General features: G+C 38.5%; 1 protein-coding gene across 1 annotated transcript in view; it reads right to left on the reverse strand.

Annotated features, from left to right (window-relative positions):
* ITSN2 (intersectin 2) overlaps positions 1-25943 on the reverse strand; it is a 123130-nt gene that overhangs the window by 69715 nt on the left and 27472 nt on the right. Inside the window, exons 3-13 of the mRNA XM_036263503.1 lie at positions 18394-18486; positions 17373-17436; positions 16179-16342; positions 14565-14768; positions 14325-14421; positions 12823-12962; positions 6719-6782; positions 5824-5961; positions 5318-5403; positions 4382-4644; positions 3417-3566 (exon numbers count right to left, since the gene is read on the reverse strand). Coding sequence (XP_036119396.1) covers positions 3417-3566; positions 4382-4644; positions 5318-5403; positions 5824-5961; positions 6719-6782; positions 12823-12962; positions 14325-14421; positions 14565-14768; positions 16179-16342; positions 17373-17436; positions 18394-18486 — 1463 coding nt within the window. The remainder of the gene's footprint in view (positions 1-3416; positions 3567-4381; positions 4645-5317; positions 5404-5823; positions 5962-6718; positions 6783-12822; positions 12963-14324; positions 14422-14564; positions 14769-16178; positions 16343-17372; positions 17437-18393; positions 18487-25943) is intronic.

The following is a 25943-nucleotide window of genomic DNA, read 5'->3' on the forward strand; positions in this document are numbered from 1 at the left end:
TTTCCCCAGTTCTTGAGGGGAAAATCTTCAATCTTAAAGTATCTTCCCATTATATTTTTAAGGAAAAATATATATTCAAGATGATGGGTTCCCCGTCCCTGTGGCTGGGGATATCTGGCCTGCAGGCCATATAAGGCCCATAAAACCAATACCAGCTAACATCACACACCTCATCAAATTAGCCTGACCAAATATAGCAGGCTAATTTTTTTTTTTTAAATCTTTATGGTTGGATGTAAAATGTATTACAGATGTTCCACATTTTTTCCCCCATTGACCCCCTCCTCCCCACTCCCGCCCCCCTCCCACCTTTTCCACACTATTGTCTGTGTCCATTGGTTATGCATATAAGTTCTTTGGTTTATTTCTTCCCACCCCCCCAACCCCTTTCCCTTTGAGGTTTGTCAGTCTAGCAATGAATTTGTACTTCTTAATCCCTTCACCTTTTTCACCCATTCCCCCAACCCCCCTCCCAACTGGCAACCAACAAAATGTTCTCTGTATCTATGAGAATGTTCCTGTTCTTCCTGTTGATTTTGTTTGTAGATTCCATTGTTGATAGATATGTACTCATTGCCATTTTGTTTGTTCATATATTTTAACTTTTTCTTCAAAAAGACCCTTCATCATTTCATATAATAACGGTTTGGTGGTGATGAACTCCTCTAACTTTTTCTTGTCTGGGAAAGTTTTTATATGTCCATCGATTCTAAATGACAGGTTTGCACGATAGAGTAATCTTGGTTGTAGGTCCTTGCTTTTCATCACTCTGAGTATTTCTTGCCACTCCCTTCTGGCCTGCAAAGTTTCTTTTGAGAAATCAGCTGACAGCCTAATGGGAACTCCCTTGTAGGTAACTAGCTGCCTTTCTCTTGCTGCTTTTAAGATTCTCTCTTTGTCTTGAACCTTTTGCATTTTGATGATGATGTGTCTTGGTGTGGGTGTCCTGGGGTTCATCTTGTTTGGGACTCTCTGTGCTTCCTGGACTTGTATGTCTGTTTCCTTCACCAAGTTAGGAAAGTTTTCTGCCATTATTGTTTCAAATAGGTTTTCGATTTCTTGTTCTCTCTCTTCTCCTTCTGGCACCCCCAAGATGCGAATGTTGGCACGCTTGAAGTTGTCCCAGAGGCTCCTTACACTATCCTCATTTTTTTGGATTCTTTTTTCTTTTTGCTGTTCTGATTGGGCGTTTTTTGCTTCCTTATATTCCAAATTGATGGTTTGCTTCTTGGATTTACATACTCTAGTATTGAAGCTGTGTAAATTATTCTTTATTTCAGTTAATGCCTCCTTCAATTCTGACTGGTCCTTTTTTATACTCTTGAGGCCCTCCCTAAGTTCACAGAGGTTCTCACTGAGATCACTGAGTTCACTGAGTATCCTTATAAGCAGTATTTTGAACTCAGCATCTGTTAGGTTGCTTATCTCCATTTCGCTTAGTTCTTTTCTTGGGGTTTTGTTCTGTTCTTTCATTTGGGACCTGTTTCTTTGTCTCCTCATTTTGGCTGCCGCCCTGTGTTTGTTTCTGTGTATTACTTAACGAGCAGTATGGGGCTAGCTGAGACCAGATGCTGCTCATTTGAAAGAATTTAGGAAAAACCTGAAGCAGGATCCAAGACAGGCCAATCCTATGGTTAAGCAAGTGGCAACAGCTTGGGTGGGCTTGAAAGTTGGGTGGGGTGGGGCGGGGCCTCAGGGAGTCACCAGGGCGGGGCTACCAGTTTGAGCCAGGTTGCAGGAGTCCCAGATATGGCTACTGTCTGCCACCCCAGGGAAGGGCTCACCAAAGGAACAAAGGCCTCTTACAGCACTTTTGTCCCAGAGAAAGCCCCCTCTCCAGCCCTCGCTCCAGTGCCAAACAGCTCAGTTCTTCCCTGTATGACTCTGGTGCCCCTCGAGCTGCCTCCCCTCCAAGCTTAGAGGGAGAAAGTCCGATAAGTTTGCGCGCGGGGCCTTTAGGGAGCTGCCTGGGGCTCCAGCCGCTTCAGCTTCCCTGAGCCTCAGTTCCTGCTGGTTTTTCCAGCCAGAAGTTATGGGGACTTCTCTTCCTGGCACTGGAACCCTGAGCGGGGCACCTGGTGTGGGACGGGGACCCCTCAGTCCTCAGGAAGGACCTTCCCAGCCGCGGGAGCCTCCTGATTTTTATCTGCCACACTTGGGTGTGGGACCAGCCCGGCTGCTGCTTTAATTCCGTAGTTGTAGGACTTCCATTCAGCTTGATTTCAGGTATTTTTGAATCATGGTTGTTCTGTAGTTTAGTTATAACTTTGATGTGGTTGTGGGAGGACGCGATACTGCGTTTACCTATGCCGCCATCTTGACCGGAAGTCGCAGCAGGCTAATTTTTAAGTTGATAATTTTATATGGCCTTTGAATGATGTTATAAGTATCCAAATGGCCCTTGGCAGAAAAATGGTTCCCCACCCTTAGTTAGATAGATATCCAATTAGCTACACAAAGAAATTGAAGTTTTTTAGGCCTGTTTTGTAATACTGCGGCATGATTAATAATTGTGGTGTGCTTTCTTATACATTTGAAGGCATAAAATAGTACCTTTATAACTAAAATATTGTGATAATTTAAAAATGTAATTCAAATCATCCACTAAATAATGAAATAAGATCTAAATTTGGCTCTACCACATGGTTAATATGCATTTCTGCAAAGCCTTACTCTACTATTAGATCAGACTTATGGGATGATAGGGTAATAGTAGAATAGTATGCCTTACCCAGACCTTTTATAGCTTCTCACCTTACATTTTAAAGTCTTTTAACAACCTGACCCTCTGATATCTGATGTGTAAAAACTGTAAGTATAATGGCCAATATGACCTAATAACTACAGTCTGGCAGAACTGAAAGAAATTGTAATAAATCATTTACGTCAGCAGTTTCAAATAAATTTTTCTTTTTAGAGGTAGAACCCTTTTTTCCAAGCAAATCTTAGATAAAATGCCAGTAAAAGTAAAGCAGACAAATGTGGAGCTGCTCTACGGTGAAGCGTGTGGGAAGAACTAGGAAAGGTGGCCACTGTCCTGGCCTCAAGGCTGCCCCACCCCCATCTTCTGGTTATTCCTCTGTAGGCCACCTTCCAGAGACCAACATGAAAACAGGAATTTACTGAGCTAGCACAACTTTTTATTTCATAAATGGACAAAGTAAGGCACAGAGAAGGGAAATGTCTTGCCCAAGACTACACCATTTGTCAGCATCTGAACTGAGACCACATATAATTCTCAGCATTTTGAGTCACTTAGTAAACTATGCTGTTCAGTTAAAAAGCACATATGAAAATACAACTCTTTAATTATATTAAAACATAATGTACTCATGAGGTAGATTTAAAAACAATGACATTTTCAACAGATAACTCCAGCATCATTCAGATAAATTTCACTTAAACTTTAGCCATACCAGTGCTTCCAACTCGAGATGAAGACTCTTCTTTTTAGAGTTTAACCTGACAATTTCTTCCTGTTCTCTATTCCTCTGATTGAGAAGTTCCTGTCTACGAATTCTCTCCCACTCTAGACGACGTTGTCTTTCAAGTTCCTGTTTTGCTGCCTGAGAATAATGAACTAAAGTTAATTTCTAAATGAACAATTTTGCATAATTCAAAAACTGATGAGATGACAAAATAAAAGAGAGGCAGGATTTGAGTGCTTATCTATGGGTAACTGGGCCAATCTAGTTTTATCAATGGGCCTAAATTAGAGAACTTCCACAAAAGTAAGTTCATCCATCAGATTTACTGATTCACAGGACCCTCATCTTGTTGTAGTTACTTTTCTCTTAATAAATAAAAGGATGATTTCATAAAAATATATGTTACAAGGAATAACTGCACCTTTATTCTGGTACCAGGGAAGAAAACAACTTCTATTCATATTATTTCAGTGTCACTATAATTTACGGTGTTCCATCCCCAGCCCTTTAAAACACAGCCAGTCCTCCTAAGAACCCCACACAACACCATTTACCCCAAGGACCTGTGCAAGCCCAGCCTCTTGATGTTCACTAGACCTTTGACTCCCCACTCTCACCTTTCTGCCTCTCCAATTCCTTGGTCTCTTCATTCTGGATCCTAAGCTCATGTTTGTTTAATAACCTGATCTAACTGACTCCTTCCTCTGGCTCACTACCCTTAGCGCCTCATTCTGCTCTGCAATCAATCCTCCTTTGAGATGTCACCTGCAGACATGCTTTTTCTACCACTTATTGGCCTTGAAAACCCCTCGTAGGCAAGATTCAGATTTGTATAAAATAAGTGAGAATGAGGAAAAGCCACAACAAAACCAACCATGTTTTAAAGTGAAGTAAATATAGCCACTTATTAAATGTAATGATTTTCTTAGGAAATGAAATAACTTAAAAATAACCTCTCGTCTTTCTATCTCTTTTCTCCTTTCTTCCTCCCGTTGTCTCTCCAATTCCCTCTGCTTCTCCAAGCGTTTTTCTAATTCAAGTTGTTTCTTCCATTCTTGTTCTTGTAATTCTCTCTGTTTTCGCTCCCATTCTTCCTTTTCTTTCTGGGCTTTACGCTCTGCTTCCCTCTGTTGCTGCTCCATCAGGGCTTGGCGTCGCTTCTCCAGTTCCATGTTCCCCCGCTCATAGTTGGCTTTCCGCTTGTCCTCAAAAGTAACTAAATAAGGTACATTATAAGCATCCTCACACATGAAGAGCAATCTAGTTTGAACACACTCATGCTTTGTGATCATTTGAGTGCTACTTCTCCTAACGATAATTTTAACTCAAATGTAAATAGTAAAGTATTTCAGTTCTAAGAAGATTCATTTTTAGAAAAAAAATTTCTAAGTTTGAATCCACCCAAGAGAGAAATAATTTTAACTATTCCTGCCAATCAAAATATTTTTTCAACTTTTTTCTCAGCATTTTTTCCAAGGACAACCAAAGTTGGATGGCTGTATATTTGTTTTATTTGATATGTGCCATTAACTTTTTAATATTTTTAAATGTCTACATATTTTTTCAACTAATATTTAAACTTTGTTTTAAAGCTAAAGATTTCAACACAAAGCTTGCTCTAATTTTTCCTGAAGTGGGAGAAACACTTTACCTAGATGCCTAATACACACATTCTTGCCAAATGCACATACAGTCTCTTCCTCCTACATACTCTCTCAATTTTGACAATCTTAATTTCATTGATGTAAAAATCCATCCCATTCATCAAATAGTTTCTCGTATAGCATATAAAATATTTAAAATGTAAAAATTCTAAATATTTATTTACATTTCAAGGTAACATTTAAGAGAACTCACTATAAATATACAACTAAGGCACTCAATGTTACCTGGTAATTTTTTCTGAGGTTCCTCTTCTTGTATTTTCTGATATGAAGGCAGAGTTCCATTAATAGAATCAGTTTGCTTTCCTCCTCTAAGAAAAGTAAACAAATAAATTTAGCATCATGCAGTCTGGGAATTTTTATAGACTATACAGACTACCAATGACCAGAGCAAGCTGCTATTTAGAATATTGTATTAAACATATTTAAAACACAGTATAATCCATAGTAGCAATGAACAGCAGTCTATGGATGGTCAAGCCAGAGAGATCTGGATTCAAATCAACCAACTGTGATTCTTGGGTAAGTTTATTCTAAATCTCTTTAGTCATCAGTTTTCTTAATCAGTAACACAATAAAAGCACACCTACTTCTAATATCGATTCCTTCTTGGTAATTCATTAAACTCCAAAATCAAATGTCAGTGTAAATGTTTAACTCTAATTAATAAAGTAATACTCATGTCTGCCAAGTGATCACAACCACCCCTCTTCACCTCCAGAGGCGCTCACCTGAAAGATGGAGGGACCAGCTCAGGAGGTAAAGTCAGAGGCAAAGGCTGTCCAGCTTTGGCCATGTCAGTAAGGTGCATTGCAAGGATAAACTCTTCAGCTTTTAGCTGTCCATCACCATCAATGTCAGCCAGAGTCCTAAAGAAAATGTGAAAATTCACAACTGAGAAAATGAGTCTCAGTTTGCAGTAAAATATTTTCAAAATAATTCTATTTTTTATTTTTAAAACAAGAACAATGATAGTGCCCTAGCCGGTGTGGCTCAGTTGATTTGGCACTGTCCATGCACCAAAATGTTGCTGGTTTGATTCCTGGTCAGGGCACATGCCAGGGTTATAGGCTTGATCCCTGGTGGGGGGAGTACAGGAGGCAGCTGATAGATGTTTTGCTCTCATATCAGTGTTTATCTCTCCCTCTTCCTTTCCTCTCTCTAAAAATCAATTAAAAAATCTTTAAAAAAAGAATAATGAAAGTAAAACAGTTACCATATTTTAATGACATTTAGAAACCTGAGCTAATTTTACCCTTAATTTCATATCCCAAATGAGAGAAAATAAACTTTTAAATATAAAAAAAAATTCCTTCTCAAAAGGTGGACTCTCTTTTTTATGGTTAATTCACCTATCAAATCACATTTTATTCTACATTAAAGCTGAGGTATTCTTTAATTCTCCATAGTAAGGCACTCTATAAAAGCAAGCTAGTTTTAGTTATAATTAAATGCCAAATTATCAAGAATAACATTTTGCACAATTTTATTTGCTCTCAAGGATGCGTTAACTTTCAAGTAGCTACTTTGATGGAACATGTTTGAGTCACAAACTTTTACAGAAAAAATATCATTTTTATAACAGAAGATGTATAGTTAAAAATCATAATTAATGGAAAAACTCACCAAATAGTAGCTAGCTGAGTTTGAGAAAGATTTGACTGAAGAAGGGCATTTCTAGCTTGAAAACCTGATTGAATGGGAAAAATATTTAGAAAAAGAAAATTTTTTTGCCTCTTTAAAGTCACACAAATCTAAATAACTGTACCTACAAAATAACACTACTGCTATCCTAGGAACTTTTATCGTCAAAATTTTTACCAGGGAGCATTCAGTAGTAATCAAAAGAAACACATTCCCTGTCCCCAAGGAATTTAAAATCAGAATTGTACTCTTATCAGAAGATGTGAAGGACTGAGCCACCAGTACAGAAAGTATTTAGAGGTCAAGTTCTAGCTTCCTTAGTTCAGATCTTCTCTTATCTCTCTGATCATTCCTCTACTCTTGTCTCTACTCTTCCTCTTCTAAATGACTTGTAAATGTTGGTATTCCCCAAAGATCTGTCCTGGGCGTTCTTTTCTTTCTGTGTGTTCACATCCATTTCTATGACTTTAAATAGCACCTAGATACTGGTAATTCCCAAATGTACATGCCCAGTCCAAACCTCTCCTCTAAGTTTAGACTTTCAGGTGCAACTGAAAAATCTACTCATGTATTTCACAAACCAAATACATTTAAAACTACTCTCTCAAACCCCATCCACTCCTCTTCCTAATCTTCCTTCCCAAACCATTCTCCCTGTCTTCCTTTCTCTATGGCATCACAGTCCACTCAGTGGTTCAAGCCAGAAATCAGAGTCACCCTTAATCCCTCCCTCTCCAGTACCCACATCCAACATCAAGTCTTACAATTCTAAATCACTGCACATCTGGGTCCTTCTCACCCTTTCAGTTTCAATTTAATGTCACCTTCTCTAAATGACCTTCTCTCTACACTATCGCTTCCTTCATCTCTCATAACAAAATCTGTAATTAACATTTATTTATTCATTTACCTATTTGTCTGTTTCCCCTATTAAGTTCTATGAAAACAAAAACTGTGACTGCTTTATTCACTAATGTATACCCCATGCCGGGTACATACATGCTTAATAAATATTTGCTAAAGCAATGAAAAAAGTTTAATTCAAAGTTCTCTATCTAAGGTGCAAAGGGGGCTTATGTGAAAGCATCCGACAGTAATGATAGCTAACAATCACTGAATGCTTACTATGAATAAACTGTTTAACTTTTCTCTCCCTCAGTGAGAAAACAAAAATATGTTTCTGTAACAGGCTTCCTGATCTTCAGTGAAAACATTCTAGAACAGAAAATCCCTGTCGGCTTGAGAGGAACATTTAGTCCTGATAAGCTAATCAGAGACGTTCTGATTACAGGTGAAATCATGTAGGTTCTCTAGGAAAGGTCTCTCTAGTCAGTATAGCAGGTGAACTCTCACTCTCTCTCAGGTGACCGAGCCATGAGCACCAGAAGAGTCAGCCCGAGTCAAGGCTAGTCCTAACACCTCTGCACTGAACAGAGCAAGCAATGCATCTGTCAACACTTCTGCAACAGCTCCCACTATAAAAGTACAAATGCCACTAAACCCAATGTTTCACTGAGCTTTGAACACAGAGATCTGCTTAATCAAAGCTACATACACAATATGCAATAAACACAAATATACCATGCATTATGCAAGTGAATGTTTAAATTATATCACTTAAGAACTTTCATTCTTTTTTTTTTTAACCCTCAACCAAGGATATTTTTCCATTTATATTCAGATAGAGTGGGAGGGAGGAGGGAGAGAGAAACATCAATGTGAGAGAGAGACATCAATTGGTCGCCTCCCGCACGACCCTGACCAGGGCCATAGGCCGAATTGCAACTGAGGTACATGCGCCCTTGCTGAAATTGAACCCACAATTCTTTGGTCCACAGGCTGACGCTCTAACAACTGAGCCAAACCAGCCAGGGCTAATTCTTCTTTTCTAAAATCTGGCCATTTAATAGAAATCACATAAGGAAAAAACACTGATGACAGTTCATAGCCTCACTTAGCTAATTATTTCTCAGTGAGCTTTGAGGATGTCTTTGTGTTAAAAGGAGGATTCTTCTAATAAAGAGAAATGGAAGGCTATTTCAAGCATGAAAGAGGTTCAGTAACTAAGGTTTCAGCTCTTGGACAAAGGTAACAAAGTAGATTCTTGTTTTTTTTTTTTTATCCTCATGAGGACATTTTTTCCATTTTTTTTTGTTCAGATAGAGTGGGAAGGAGAGAGAGGAAGACAGAAAGAAAGAGAAACATCAACATGAAAGGGACACATCGAGTGGCTGCCTCCCACATGACCCAACCAGGGCCAGGGAAAAACTGCAACTGAGGTACGTGCACCTAGCGGAAACCGAACCTGGGATCCTCTGGTCCGTGGGCCGACACTATAACCACTGAGCCAAAATGGTCAGGGCACAAAGTAGATTCTTTAGAATTTGGTGACAGAGCAAACAGAAGGAAGAAAAGGAATGTAAATGGTTAAAAGCATAGGGGGCGGGGGGGGTAGTTTATAAGTGTGCAGGCAAAGTCTGAATAATACAAAGAGCCACAGCGAGCCAGCAGAGTGCTTTACCAAGAAAAGCTCTCTTGGCCCAACGGGTGTGGCTCAGTGGTTGAACATCGACCCATGCACCAAGAGATCGCTGGTTCAATTCCCAGTCAGGGTACATGCCCAGGTTCTGGGCCCAATCCCCACTGGGGGGCATGCAGGAGGCAGCCAATTGATGTTCTCTGTCATTGATGTTTCTATCTCTCTCTCCCTTACTCTCTCTCTAAAATCAATAAAGAAAAAAAAAAAGAGCCCTGGGCAGTTTGGCTCAGCAGTTGGAGCATCGGCCTGCAGTCCAGAGAGACCCAGGTTCGGTTCCCACTAAGGGCATGTACCTTGGTTGCGGTTTGTCCCCGGCCCTGGTCGGTCGTGTGGGTGGCATTCATTCGATGTGTTCCTTTCACGTCGATGTTTCTCTCTCTCTCTCTCTCTTCCTCTCTCTCCCTCCCACGCTACCTGAACAAAAGATGGAAAAATGTCCTTGGGTGAGGATTAAAAAAAAAAAGCAAACTCACTTGAACATATATAACGTCAGTCTGCCAATCCTTTGAATATCCTATTTCCTGTGCCTATAATGCCAGTCCCTCCATTCTCTACCTGGCAGTCTAAGATCCAGTTCAAATGTCATCTCTTCTGTGAAACTCTTATTTCCTCTGTTAGTTACTTTCTCATCTATATTAATCACAGCACTTTTAAATCATGCATCAAACTCTATGATTATGTGACCTATTACTATGGGCTATTCAAAGATATGGGCCATGTCTTTCTTCCCTCTGTATTCCAGTACCTCACAGACTGCCTGGAAGATATATGGCTCAGGAAAATATTTGAGTCAATGAATGAATTTAAATAAATCATGATTAAGATTTAGGAGAAAAGCCCTTGGCCGGTTTGGCTCAGCAGTTAAAGTGTTGGACCAAACAGATGAGGGTTCATTCTGGTCAAGGGCACATACATACCTTGGTTGCAGTTTGTCCCCAACCAGGTTCGGGGTTGTACAGGAGGCAACCAGCTGATGTGTCTCTCTCACATCGATGTTTCTCTCACTCTCTCTCGCCCCCTCCCTCCCTTCCACTCTATCTGGAAATAAATGGAAAAATATTGTCGGGTGAGGATTTTAAAAAAAGATTTAGGAGGAAGGGTCCTTGTCGATTTGGTTCAGTACTCTGAGTGTCAGCCCAGAGACCAAGGGGTCTCTTGTTCTATTCTGGATCAAGGGCATGTACCTGGGTTGCAGGTTGTGCAGGAGGCAACCAACTGATGTGTCTTTCACATCGATGTTTCTCTCTCTCCTTTCCTCTGAAAATCAATGGGGAAAAAATATCCTTGGATGAGGATTAATAACAACAACAAAAAAGATTTAGGAGGAAGAGAACAACAGAAGGGAAAAGTCAGACCACCAACATTCATTGAACAAGGCAAGGCATAACATGTAAGCCTAGGTCAGCCCTGTCCTTATGTACCTGGGGACACCAGAAGCAACTTCTCTTTTCCCTTAACTATGGATGCACAGCTTTACTCTTGTAAGTCTAAGAAAAATAATATTCTCTAAAAACAAAACAATACACAACCTTTATTCAATATGGCATATACAAATAAAGGAGATCATTTCCTTCATATTCCAACACAAACCCACCTTTGTTTACACTGTATGTTCAAAGCACACACATAAAGTGTACTGCTGGATGAGTTTTAACACATACACACATAACCAACTATATGAAGATACAGAAGGTTTCCAGTACCCCAGAAGGTTTGGGCAAAGCCCCTTTCCAACAGAGTAACTATACTACTCTGATTTCTATCAATACCAACTAGGCTTCCTGTTCTCTAGCTACATATAAATGAATTAAACAGTATGGATCTTGTGTGCCAGGCTTCTTTCATTCAATACAATACCTATGAAATGCATTCATTCATTTTTATTGCTGTAAAGTATTGTTATAGAAATACATTATTTATTTATCCATTCTCCTGTCCATACATACTTAGACTGTTTTTTGGGGGGGATGTTTTTAATGAAGCTGCCATGAACATTCTAATACATGTCATGTTAGTCCACTTTTGTTAATATGAAAAAAGAAACTTCTTTAATGCCAAATATAAGGCCCAATCAATTTTTTTTTTCAAAGAAGGGAAATCATGACCTTACATTAATCTCAAGTATGTCTGAATATTTCACAGAATCTAAAATACCATTGATTTTAAGACACATCACCATTATTTTATACAACAGTAAGAAATAAAAGAACACTGCCAATGAAACCATGACATAGTGTCAACACACCACTGAGAGTAACTACATTGCAATTTCAGAGAGGTTAAAATGTTTTTTTAAAAAAGGGGGTTACTTAAAAATATAGTATACCTTGTATCACACAATTTGATAAAATTATAGAAAATTTTAGTTATTAATATTTGATACATTTAAAATTCAGTGTATTTGTAAGTTACAAAGTATAATTATAAAAGTTATCCACGAACCTAACATACAACTTAACTAGATTATTACTAAATGCTTTGAAGCTGTGTTCCCTAAATTTAACTGCATGTCTCCAGAAGAGATAACTACTATCCTGAATTTTGTGTGCATATTCCCTTTGCCTTAAAAAAAAAGCTTTTATCATACAGGTGTCCATCTTTAAAGAAAATAGTGCATATTTTTCCTTGTCTATCACCTCCTAAACCCATATTTCTCCCTTTCCCCACTGCACAACTAGAGAGCCTATACTCCTATTTCATAGACTTCTTTTCATTCTCCAAACATGCCATATACTTTCAGCTCTTAAGGATTCTTCTCTGTAATCTCAAATGCCCTCATCTTCAATCTCTAGCTGTTCAAATCCTGTCTTTTATGATAGAGCTTAAATGATCCCTTCCTATAAGCTGTTTTATCTGATCTCCTAAGTATTGCTATATTCCATTCTGTGTTTCCCAGCACTTTAAAGCTCTATTACTTTCAAACACTTAATTTACTAAACTGTAATTCGTTGCTGAGTAAAGAAAAGTCAGAAGGTGAGAATTCTATTTGCCTATTATCCTCTGATTACATCCCCCTCACTACCCTCAATTAGTAAAGTTTAGATGTTTGTTCTAGCAAGGACTCAAATATTCTATGGGGGGTGTCTAAGGCCAAGTTTTATGGGTATGTTTGGGTTCAAGCATTAAAGGATAAGCAATGCTCATGTAAAGTTGTAGGAAGGGCAAGCAGAGAAAGATCCATATAAGGAAGGAGGTTCTCAGGGAACTGAGCTGAAGCTGTCCCACACACTCCCTCTTGTCATGTGAGCTTCTCTATTCACTCACTACACTGGAGGATGAGGTTTGATCTTCTCAAGGGCGAGGTCTTTTGGGTGTACATCTGTGTGCTCAACTTTACTGTGAGAACTTTGAAGAAAACAATCATGTTATATCCACCTTTGAACTCTTACAGAGCTTATATTATTTGTATTTATCCAATGCCTGCCAATTTTTTTAATGTTAAATTTTAGGTGAGCTACAAAGTACAAAATCAAATAAAATTCTTCAGTGGAAGTCTATATAAAAAACTTTAACTCCCTCACTTTCTTAAGCACCGTATGCCACTTACCTGAGAGGTATCCACTCATGCTTTTGTCAAGACTATTAAATTTTTGCCGATATTTTAATCTTGAAGGCTGAGGAACTGCCCACTCTGAGGTCCCAGTCTTGGGCGAGTTCCCTGGGAGTGAAGCAGTTGAGGAAGTTGAGCTACAACAAAATTTATTTAAAATTTTTATGTTACTAAATAAAATACATTTAGTTAAATTTAAAAAGGCAGACACATTAAATATCATACCTTCTATAACACAACAGTAACTGCTTTTGTACTTGATACTGAAAAATATTCAGGCAATTATCCTTATCCTTAGGAAAACAAATACAATATGAAGTATAGAAATACCATATATCAAGAACCTATCATATACCAGGCTCCATAATGTGCCGGGGGCCTTTATAAACATTACTTCTAACCCTCCTGAAAAACGTAAAAGGTATTACTGGCCCAGCTTTTATATGGGCAAACTACGGCTCAATAATGTTAAGGGGGAAAAAAAGGTTACACAATCAGTGAGTGTTTAAGCTAGGATACAAAGATTCTTCCAGGTCACTGCTTTAAAGAGCAGTATTGTGAGACAACTGGATAAAGATGATGTGGTTAATATATACAATGGGATATTACTGGGCCATAAAAAAAAAAGAAAGAAAAAGAAATCCTACCATTTGCAACAACGTGGACGGACCTAGAGGGTTAAGTGAAATAAGTCAAAGAAAGACAAATACGATTTCACTTATATGTGGAATCTAAAAAATAAAATAAAGAAACAAACAAAAAAGAAAAAAACTTATAGATACAGAGAACAAATTGATGATTACCAGGTGGGAGGTGGGTTGGGGAGCTTGGTGAAAAAAGCAAAGAGATTAAGAAGTACAAACTGGAAGTTAGAAAATGGTCACAGGAAAGTAAAGTACAGCATAGGGATACAGCCAATAATATTGTAATAACTAAGGATGGTTCAGGGGATGCTAGACTTGTTGGGAGGATCACTCCATAAGTTGTGTAACTGTCTGGCCATTATGCTGTACACCTGAAACTAATATAATATTGAATGTCAGCTGCAACTGAAAAAAATTTTAATTTATAAAAAAGAGTATTATTGTGATTTATACAAGGGGTGAAGAATAAATACTGATGTTTCCTAAAATTAAAGAATACTCAAGCAGCAGAATTTGCCCAAGAAAGAAATTAATAATGTACAATGATTATAAGATATTTTAAGAAACATAATACACTTTTTAAAGGAAAAATATGTAGCTCTAAGCAAAATAATTGATTAAAAATATAGCAAACTGTCTTTAGTTTACATGAAACATTTTTTCAAAAGTATCAGAGGCATTTAATAATTCTAAAATTTTAAAAAATGTATTTTGAGTTATAAAGAGTAAATTTACATTAAGTATTTCCATTTTGCCACTATAAAGTAAATCCTGGTTAAGTTCAGAGTTTTAAAAACAGTCATTTGTTAAATACTCCTTTTCAAAAGCATAAAAAGTTGGCTTAAGTATTCATACCTACTAGATCCTAAATCAATCAGAGACTGGGCTTTCTGTATACTAGCACCACCAAATCCTCCCATCATCATACTGTAAGATGACGTATGAGGCAATGCTAAAAAAAAGAAAAGAAAAATGAAAAAGGTTCACACTAAACAATATCACAAATTATGAAGGAAACTCGCCTCTATTAGAACATGAACATAACAATTTCTTTTTTTATATCAAATACTGACTTATTAGACATAAAGTACTTACTTGAAGAAGAATAAGGAATGGACAAAGGCTGAATGAGACTGGCAGTTCCATTTGCTAATGAAGTGCTAACAGAAGGCACAAGGGGAGCAGGCATCATTAAGGGAGGAAGGGTGGTCCCTGAAGTCGCAGGGGACAAAGCTGTTGCTATAGGTGCGACTGGAGGTAATGGCTGTGGAATGGACAGATTGGGCATGCTTCCCATTCCTAAAGACAAAACAGAACATATTTTCTAGTGCTAGTAAATCAAGTATAAAACATATGCCAGAAAACAACTTTACAGTCCAGTGAGCAGACCTTATATTAATAGGAACACTATGGGCAAACTATCTAATCTTAAAAAGTTCACAAAAGCAGCTTTGACCCAGTAGTAAGGGAGATAAACTACTGCTTTTAATGTCAATAGTCTGACCTGTGTAAACTAAGAGAATGCCTACTAAAAAGTTAAAAATTCTCTTCCAGCATCATGAACAAAATTAAGTAGCCTTTCCAATTAAATATTAGTTTCCTCAAAGAGAGAATATATTATCTGGTCAAATGTGAGATTTTGTGTGAGGATAAATACAGTGCTACTGAATTAACACACACACACAGCCAAACTCAAAGGAACAAAGTGATGACTCTTATTCATTTACTAACTGCAGAATACTAAGTGATTTGGTATTTATCTTTAGAGTTCACTACAATAAAAAAAAGAAAAAACTGTATTTTAAGATCTAACATTTGGCATATCAGAACATGTTTCAGATACACAGAGATATCTAATTAAATATTTTATTCCAGTGAGTGAGTCTCACATATAAGAAACTGACTAATGAAAATTAATGGAAAACTGGTTATCTCTGATGAATATGTAAAATGATTATACACAGTCTTCAACTTTTAGTCCTAAAATTAGCTGGCTACTTAACCTTTAAATTAAAGAAATTTCTACTTATGTATAATTTTAAATTGTCCCCCAAATTAAACTATTTCAAGTGAGTTTAGAATTGTTCACATTTTTTCTGTTACGCATACAAAGTACAGTGGAAACTAATTAAGAATAGTATCTAAGATTAACTCTAGTGAGGTGGATCATATAATCCATCATCCAACTGGGAATTATGAAAGGGCACAGTAACCGAACTAGATGCCGGGCAAACAGACATAACTGAGAACTGTCCTGGGAAAACTGGGACAAACAGACAACTAGCTATGACAGCAAATTTGATATTTCTTATCTCAGATATGAAAATTAACCTGAAGTCTAGGGATTGTCATTTTATGCCAACAAATCCTTTTTTTTTTTTTTAATCTTCACCTGAGGATATTTTTCTATTTTATCTTCAGATAGAGTGGGAGGGAGGGAGAGAGAGAGAGAGATACATCGACATGAGAGGGACACATTAACTGGTTGCCTCTCACATGACCCTGACCAGGGCCCAGGACAAACCGCAACTGAGGTTCGTGCCCTTGACTGGAATCGAACCCGTGACTCTTTGGTCCACGGGCCAACTGATGCTCTAACCGCTGAGTAAAACCGGCCAGGACAACAAATCCTTTTTTGATCATCAAATATTATGCCTAACAATCAAGTTTAACTATCAAATGCAGCTAATTAAATTAATAAATACATACCAAAACGAGCAGAAATTAATGGAGAAAACATAGGAGGTTGTTTCATAATAGGAGGGAGAACCACAGGCAACTGCTGGCCTTGCAGCTTTAGTTTGATGAGCTTCATGGCTATGGAGAACTCCTGTTGATCCATCTTCCCATCCTTGTTCAGGTCTGATAAAGCCCTAAAAGGACAATGAGGTGAGTAGATTGATGTAGGGTTAATATTACTTTTGAGGAGGATGATAAAATTAAAACATTGATGTAGCATTCAAATATCAATCATCACTTAAATATTTGTGTGTGTATCTCAAAAAGCTGAAACCTATACATGAAGAAATATGAACCAGAGATAGTATCTAATAAAATACTGCCAGTCTGTATAGAATCTAGAGACCTTTGGGATGCATGTCCAGCAATGCAAATGGAAAAAAATTATTCAAAAATATAATCCTTCGGCTCTGGCTGCGTGACTTAGTTGATAGGAGCATTGTTCCGTACGATGTTTCAAGTTTGATTCCCAGTCAGGCCACATACCTAGGTTGTGGGTTCATTATCCCATTGGTAGGCAACCGATTGATGTTTCTCCCTTACACTGATGATTCTCTTTCTCTCTCTACCCCCTTTCTTCTTCTCTAACAATCAATATAAACATATCCTCAGGCAAGGATAAAAAAAAAAAAGAGTATAATCCTTCTAAAAGTATTCATTTATTCAAATATTTTTTGAATGCTTGCTTGTCCAAACTGGGAATATTCCAAGTGGAGAGAAAAATGGAGTAGGGGTTTATATTTATTGTAAATACCTTAAAAAACAAATGTTATTATAGATATCATAAAGCATAACTTCTTTAAGGTAGGAACAGAAGAAAGGAGGAATAATTTGGGTTTATAAATGATAAAAATCAATAAAACTACAAAAATATTAGAAAGATCATTTTGAGACTGACAAATTATAAAGAAATGTTTTTTGAGGAAAATGTATATATTTTTTTTCCTTAGAAATTCTAAGGAAATTAGAAATTTGTCCTATAGAACAAAACCCCAAATGATTTTCAATAATTTACTCAATAAAATTTACTCTAAAAAGCTAGAGAGATATTCTTACTTAACAATAACAGACTACAAGTAAAAACTTTATGTTAAACTGTATTAAAAACCAAACCAAATGAGACAATCAGAAATTTCAGATCATCTACAAAAAAAACTATTTTACCATATTTCAGCTAAAACAGGAGCTGGCAGGCCTGATTGTAAGAAAAATGCACGTGCTTGATCACCTGAAGGCAATAAAAACAAAAACCAAGTAGCACATTAGTTAGTAGAAGGAATGACTCCAATGCCTCTGAATAATAATTATGGGCAATAAAAATAATGTTGATTTATCATAATTTTAATTCTAATCATTAAAAAAATTAAATAGAAATACATATATAAAATTATTTGCATTAGTAAGACTTAGATGTTCTAAAAAGAAGTCGCAACTGGTTATATGATTAATCAGTGACAAAAGATTACATCATTCATCTCAGTTTTTCCACAATAATTGAAGTCTTATTTGATAATATTTCCATTTAATAAAGTGTATAGTTAAAAACACTATTCCCTAAAAGAGTTCTAAATGAAAAGTACAGGGTGTTGAGAGAGACAGCCCTCCATGGGTCTCTCATAATCCTACATATACGGCTGTATATGCCAAGAATCAAGATCCTAATTGCTCTCTAGCTGGGTCATTTCTCAGAATTGGGTTTGTAGTGGGCTCTCTTGAAGGACAAGGTAACAGTTCCCTCTAGGACAAAGAGTAACCTGGCTTACCACCTGCTAGAACACGGTGGGTTCCCTCAAACCTAGTGTTCCTCTCCTGCAACACAATCACTGCATGCGTAGCATCCTTCTGGTATCTCTGTATGGTCCCTCTCTGAGTCAGGGGACAAAGGAGGTTGACAGAAAGAAACATGATGATGCTTACGCTGTCAGTGGTGTTATTAGTATTAGTTTGTTGCTTTTGTTTTATATCTCACATATAAGTGGTATCAAATGGTTCTTGTCCTTTTCTGTCTGACGTATTTCACGTAGCATAATACTCTCAAGATCCACCCATGTTGTTGCAAATGGCAATACTTCATCTTGATATGAATTTTATCACTTAATACAAATTTGATAGCAATAAATGAAAACTAAATCTAAGATATTAAACAAAAAAGAGCATAATTCACAAATAAAATATGAACACAAACCTGTTATGTAACCTCCTGAGGGCTTGAGGTTATCAAACTGCTTGTCATGCTTAGTCCGTTCTTCAGAGGTAATAGCCCACATGTTTGGCCCTCCTAAAACAACAATGGAAGACAAAGAAATTATGCTGCATATATGAGAATGCTTAAAATACAGTTCTAAAATGTAAATATGAATCACAAATGTCCATTTAATGACAGCACTTATACCTGAGTAACACAAAGAGTAAAGCTCTATCTTAAACATATATAGCATAGCCCCAAGGCTTTTCACACATTCATCCAATTAACAGCTATTGAACAATTACTGTATACCACTCACTGGAAATAGGCAACAAGATAAATACTGGGAATAAAAAGGTGAATAAAATAGTATTCCCATACTCAAGGAACTCTTCTTATTCTAGAAAATGATTATCTGCATTTACAGTGTTAAACTGTGAAGCATCCTAAGCAGAAATATATAGGGATAGGCAAAAGTAGGTTTAATATAAATAAATAATACAATAATTAATAAACAGTAATACAAGAATAAACTGTTTCACATACTCACAACTGTAAACCTATTTTTGCCCACCCCATATATAAAAGTTGTGCTAAGACTGAGTTAGAAGCATCAAGGATGAAATAATAGAAAAGGTAAGATTGAGAGCCTTGAAGCTTGGCTTGAATTTTGTTGTGTGAAGAGGTGGGATAGGGCACTTCACGCATGGGGCAAAGCATGAGAAGTCAAGGAAGTATACTGAGAAGACTAATAGTTAAAGTACCATGTGAGTGTGAGAAAGTGGTAAGACATGGATAGGAGGAATTAATTGTAAAGAAACTTAAATACCATTCTCAAGAGTCTAATTTTTTTATTTAATAGAAAGAAGGGAGAAGAGAGAGAGAGAGAAACATCAATCAGTTGCCTTCCGTATGTGCCCCAACTGAGGATCAAACCTGCAACCTAGGTATATGCTCTGACTGGGAATCAAACCTACAACCTTTTGGTGTACAGGACAACACTCCAACCAACTGAGCCACCTGGTCAGGGCCCATCTAGCGCTTTTTTAAATAACCTTTTTTAATTTGGAGTAATTTTAGATTTGGAATAATTTACAGAAAAGTTGCTAAGACAGTAGGGAGTTCCTATCTACCCATCACTGTCACCCTATTTTCACAATATTAACAATTTACATAACCACAGTACATTTGTCAACACAAATGCATCAACACTGCAAAACTAAAAACCTCCACCAGCTGGACTAGCTGGTAAACCCCAACAATCCTGGACTCTGGGTATTGGAAACAGCACAAATCTTTGTGACTAAGGATTCTGCCAACCGGAGACTTGGGCAAGGAGAAGTAGCCTTGCCCTAGCCAGTTTGGCTCAGCAGTTAGAGCGTCGGCCCTTGAACCAATGAGTCCCAGATTCAATTCCGGTCAAGGGCATGTACCTCGGTTGCAGTTCGTCCCTGGCCCTGGTCGGGGTCGTGCAGAAGGCAACCAGTAGATGTATCTTTCTCGCACTGATGTTTCTCTCTCTCTCTCTCCCCCTTCCTCCCACTCTGTCTGAAGATAAATGGAAGAATATCCTCGGGTGAGGATTAAAAACAAAGAGAGAGAAGTAGCCTCCACCTGGAGATGTACTTGGGGTCTGAATGCTTGACCCATGGAGGCCTAGTGACTCTTTCAACTGCAAGTCCCATTTTGAAGTGGGCCAACTTGAATTTCACAACTTACAAGGTGAGAATAGCCCGAAAGCCTTGCTTGTCATACAGAAGTGATACAGTCAAGAACATAGACAGACTGGCCCCAAAGGCATCTTGGCTTTGCATTTAAAAAAAGGACAGAGGCAGCTAGCTCTCTGAGGAGAAACTATTCCTATTCCATTGTCTGAAGCAAAGCTACTGAATCAGTGAGGTTCCCTGAAATGCCTCGGGCTAGTTCACTAATGGTTCAGAGAAGTTGAAGCTGATGGTGACCACCGGGCTGTCATGACTGTTCAGCCTCAAAGCTACATAGGACCAAAAGGAGACATGGTCATTCTGTTCAGTGGGTAGTACCCAGACTTTGGGGCTGTTGCCAATGTCCAGCTATTTGGTTCGCCATTTGGAAAATTATAACTGACAGATTAAAGACACTTTCTTTGGGGCTGCAAACTGAAAACAAATTGTAATTGCTAACTGAATGGTCTGGATCACTAATGTAACTCTTCATGGTAAGGGCCCATTCTCTGATTCAGACTCAAATCAAGCTGCTGATTAAGTCCTCTCTATGTGATGCAGAGGATACCACTTGTGATTCCTTTTGAATGTAGGTGTGCGTGTGTGTGTGTGCGTGTGTGTGTTTGTGTTGGGGGTATTGGGGAGGTCTCGTTGCACAGGGCATTGCCCCTTTTGGCTCTTGGCAGATCTACTACATCTCATCTTTGACTCCTCTTCTCTCAGGCTATTGGTAGTGCATCAAACTCTCGATAATTTTTCAGATTACTAATCAGCCAACAATGTCACACTATTGAAACTAAACTGTTCCTTGTTTTCAGCTTTCTGGACCATTTGCACTATGATGTTGATGTATCATTTATCACAAAAGCTGCTCAACAATGCACTAATGTCTGACTCTATTTCTATCTCCTCCTCCTGGTCCATATTCCTTAGAATAAGACAGTTTGGCCACTGAAGGTACTATCCCCAGAAAGTGATAATCATCGCCTCTAGCTGTTTCCTGGCTAATGGTAAAGACTAACAGAGGTGTGTGTGTGTGTTTGGGGGACAGGTTGGTTATAGGGAACACAGACCTGGCATGAAAATTCAGGATTCTACCCTGACCATTCTTGGATATGATGCTTCTTTCTTTCTCCTAACAACAACTACGGGTAGGCCTGTTTGGTATATCCTCCAGTTCCTGGCAGCTCAGCTAAAATGGGACCTAGAGGAGTCAAAGCTAATTCTGCTTAGGTGTACAAAAATATCCTTGGATCCTCCTGACCTTCTGGATCACAGTGAAGTTATAGCCAAATGGGACACCTAGATTTTGTGGTACCAGAGAGCAACAACTGACATCTGAGGAGGGAATACCTCAGATATGGAGAGGTATGAGAATGGAAGAGGTATAAATGACATTTACTCTTTGTTGTTGTTGTTAATCCTCACCCAAGGATATTTTTCCATTTATTTTTAGGTAGAGTAGAAGGGAGAGAGGGAAAGAAGTCGAGAGGGAGAGAGGGTGAGAGAAGGGAAGGAAGGAGGGAAGGGGGTGGGGAGAGAGAAGAATCAACTGGTTGCCTTCTGCATGACCCTGACCAGGGCTGGACATTGAACCTGCAACCCAAGTACACATGCCCTTGACAGAGAATCAAACCTGAGACCCTTTGGTCCACAGGCCAATGCTCTAACGCTGAGCCAAACCGGCCAGGGCATGACCTTTACTCTTTTAAGCTGGCCCTGAAGCCTTCTTCCCCAAGGAAAACGCCTAGTGTGGTTCTCCTAAACTACTGGAAGCACCTTAAATTTAACTGAGTGCTGAGCATGCCATCCCCCACCAGATGGCTTAAATACCATCTGATCCTGATCCACACACAGTCTTAGGCAGGCTCTGTGTACTTGGGCTCCAGGGTTGTGGATTTCTGTGTTCCTGTCCCTCCATCCTGTGACATCCAAACTCCTCCTCCTTGATCTTGGGAAGGACTTTCCTGCTTCTCCCCTAGCAGTAGTAGGAGCAATAACTCTGCTTGGTATCAATATAGAATCTTAGACCCAAGAGGGTTCTTCCCCCTCCTCAGTGGTAGAGAGCTTTTTCTTCTGCCCTTACCCCAGGAGCAATGTCTCTGCTTGTGTCCTTGAGATGAATTTTTGCTAACACCTTCCCCAGTGACCCCCAGTAGCTTAAGACTTTTGCTTAATAGAAGAAAAGGATACAGAAAAATACATGGTATTTTGTGCCTGTCTCCCTATAATTGCCTGCACCACTGAGATGGGGTCTCTTGCACAGTACCAGTCTTTCTGGTGAGCACCCAGTTGATGCCCACAGGAAACAGCTTCAAAGTAAGTATAAACTCCCCTTGGGTCTGTGGCCGCCAGTTATTCCAGACTGACATGCTAGCCTCTCTTATTTGGTATTCATTAGAATCTTAACTAATTTCTGTAACATCATTTCATACATTTGACATTCTGCAAAATCCCCCACTTTACTTAGAATACTGTTTACATCCATAATGTCTGAGATTGAATTATGTGGAAAACTGTTCCAACTGCATTGGTGGGATAGGGAAATCCTTTGATTGCCATCAGTCCCGTGGTCCACTCGGAACCCCAGCCCCCTTCACTCTAGAGCTCCACTGAAAACATTAGTCCATTTACTCACCAGACATGAACATACCATGCCTGTACTGAATCCAATCTAATCTGCTCCATAATTTTTAGAAACTTTTCAAAGTTTCTGGTACACTGCCTTTTCTATTTCCTAAAACTACCTCAAATTAAAAACAAAATGTTTTCTTTGATAATTTAAATGGGATCCAGGAAATAAGAAAATATAAATTTAAATCACTGTCTTGAAACAAGACTTAGTGTTGTTATGAGTGAACATAATACCAAGAACAAAAAAGCAGCTCCAGACAAAAGCATGGTCAAGAAAATGAAGAGTCTAGAAATATTTTTCTATGAGGCAGTTAATAAACTAAAGTATTAAGTACTAAAGTATTAAGCCAGAGGACATGATAGCAAATTCAAGTATTTTTAAAAGCTGTTATGTAGACTAGTTATCTGATATACCTGTAGGAATTAGGACAGGACCACCATGTCCAACCAAGTCAGGATTGTACTGAGGAGAGAATCAACTGGCTCTGAAAGTGTTCTTTTGTTAGCAGAGGTGTTAAGACAGAGAATGGCTTATTAAAACTGAACACTTCTAAGGTTCTCTCAAAACATGAAAAACAAGCAATGATTTTAACGATCTTTTCCATTTGCTCTATAAATGAGACCCAGTCTCTCAACTTCCCACCACCTCCAAGCACACCTTTGCCCTCTTCCTCTGACAGTTAACAGCACAGTAAAGGAATAGAGGGGAGGCTCTGCCCCTGTCTGACAGTAAAGGAATAGAGGGGAGGCTCTGCCCCTGTCTGTATGCTAACCAGTTTTGTGACTTAGACAGGTCTTTACCCTTTTCATCCTTTAATCCTTACCTAGGATTGTGGTAAGAAAAATGTATGAAGTCCCAGGCAATATTTGACTAGCTAATGTCCTACACCGGAGGCTTTCAACACCTAGCTGAATCACCTGGGGAGCTTTAGGGGGAAAACAGGCTATTCCAACAGACTGATTAAATGGGAATCTCCGTGGGATGAGATACAAGCTTTGCCATTTTAAAAAATCTCTCCAGGTGATTCTTTTGTGCAGCCAGGTTGAGAACCACTGTCCTATACAAACCAGCGTTGTATACTGCACCCTCTTCTTTCTATCCCTCTGCAGAATATTCGGCACCACCTTTACCTCCTAGCCAACTCCAGACAGCTAGCCAACAGTGGTGTCCAAAGGCAACTCTTGTTGGCTGTCAAAGTGAATTATATGTTCCAGTATCTGGCAAATTTTCTTTCTCCTAAGGATGATACATATATCCTTCAACTCTATCCTGTTAAAAGATGAGTTAATTCCACCTAACTCACTCTTCTCAGATACAGATCTTTTTTTAACCCCCTTTACCATAATGCTCTCAACTCTTGACCAGTTATTTTAGGAAAACAACATTCTCTATCATTTTTTTTTAAAGTCTAATATTAGCAGAGCAATAGTACTTAATAGAAGCAGCAACTACTATTGTCACTTTGCGCCTGAGTATTCCTTAGCGAACTTCTTTCCTACAATCTTCAGAATAAAGCACAGGATCTGGGCCCCCGGAAGGGGTTGCTTCCCGCTGGGACGCCGACCAGCAGGGCATCCTTGCAGGCATTCTGCATGCAGTACTATTAGGCTCTGCAGCCTGAGACCTTGATCCTCTCCACGCCGGCCTGGCCTCCAGCTTGAGCTGCTCCACCAGGTGCTGCAGGGCGTGCACCGCAGCAACTACTATCTACTGAGTATTATTTTATGCCAGTAACCATGCTAAGTATATTAATACTGCCATATTTAATGTGTACAGCGACTCCATGGACTAGATTTTACATGTATTATAGATGGAAAAATGGAAGCATAGGGTGGTTAAATAACTTACCTAATACCATACAACTTTTATAATTTATAGCTACAATTTTCTTGTACTTTAAAATATAACTCCACATTTGTGCTCTTAATTACTACCCCACATTACCTCCCTGAGTACTTTGATATCTATTTTAGTTTAGCAGTGTTATTTTTGTCACTTAAAAATAAGTAACAGCCCTGGCCGGTTTGGCTCAGCGGTTAGAGCATTGGCCTGCAGACCAGAGAGTTCCGGGTTCAGTTCCCACTAAGGGGACTACCTCGATTGCAGTTTGTCCCAGCCCCGGATGGGGTCGTGTGGGTGGCAGCCAGTCGATGTGTCTCTCTCACATCGATGTTTCTCTCTCTTCCCCTCTCTCTCCCTCCTGCTCTATCTGAAGATAAATGCAAAAAAAATGTCCTGGAATGAGAATTTTAAAAAAGTAACAAAATGTAAAGGAGAAGCATCTAAATTGATATTTAAGTATAAAAATATGAATATGTTTTATATGTCAAAGCAACCAAATTTTCCCTTGGAATAATGTACCTTAAAAAATTCTGAACACTGATTATATAACAAATAAGTGAAAAAATGTTAATTGTGACACTACTAATAATTTATTTAATATATAACAAGAGAAAAAAAGCAATACAAAACAAAAACCTAGGATAAAAGGAATGCTGGTAATATATCACTATCCCAGAAAAGTAAATCCTTACATCCCACATACATAACATCCTCTTTCACATCCTGTGACCTGTGTTCCCTTTACTTGGACTGACATTCACAACCCCCACCCTCCTCATTCTATTTCAAAGTTTATCTTCCAAGGTCCAGGGCAGATGTCACTTCCTCTAGGAGGTTTCTAATATCTGCAGGTCATATTAATTGCTTCCTCCTCTAGATTCTCAAGAGACTACTCCATACTTCCACAGAGCACTTAGAAAGGTGCTATACCACTATCAGCCCTTGAAGAACAGGAGCTTTGTGTGTTTACCTTTCTATTCCCGGAAAGGAGAGTACCCAGCACTGAGCAAACATTTAAAAGTGACTGAGGAATAAACATGTCAATGAATAAAAGAGGGAGTAGACAACAAGATGAGAGGCAAGTTCAGAACTTGGGGAAACACAAAAGTCACTTACAAATCATTTTGTGGTCTAACCTTCACACATGGTTACCCCAGCCCTGTGAGCAAGGTCTTCAGAGCTCTATACATTCAACATGGCTAATAACCATCTATACTTTACTTCTGACCACCTTTTCAAGTTTACTCACCTCATACCAATAAGAAATCAAATATGTTTAGTATATAAACTCAGGTATATTTGCTGCCTATATTATATAAAAATCTCCCTTACAAAGCTGTTTCCAGGAATGCATATCACTAAAATGTAGG

The sequence above is a fragment of the Molossus molossus genome, unplaced genomic scaffold (genome assembly GCF_014108415.1).
Source record: "Molossus molossus isolate mMolMol1 unplaced genomic scaffold, mMolMol1.p scaffold_m16_p_15, whole genome shotgun sequence".
In the NCBI taxonomy this organism is placed as follows: Eukaryota; Metazoa; Chordata; class Mammalia; order Chiroptera; family Molossidae; genus Molossus; species Molossus molossus.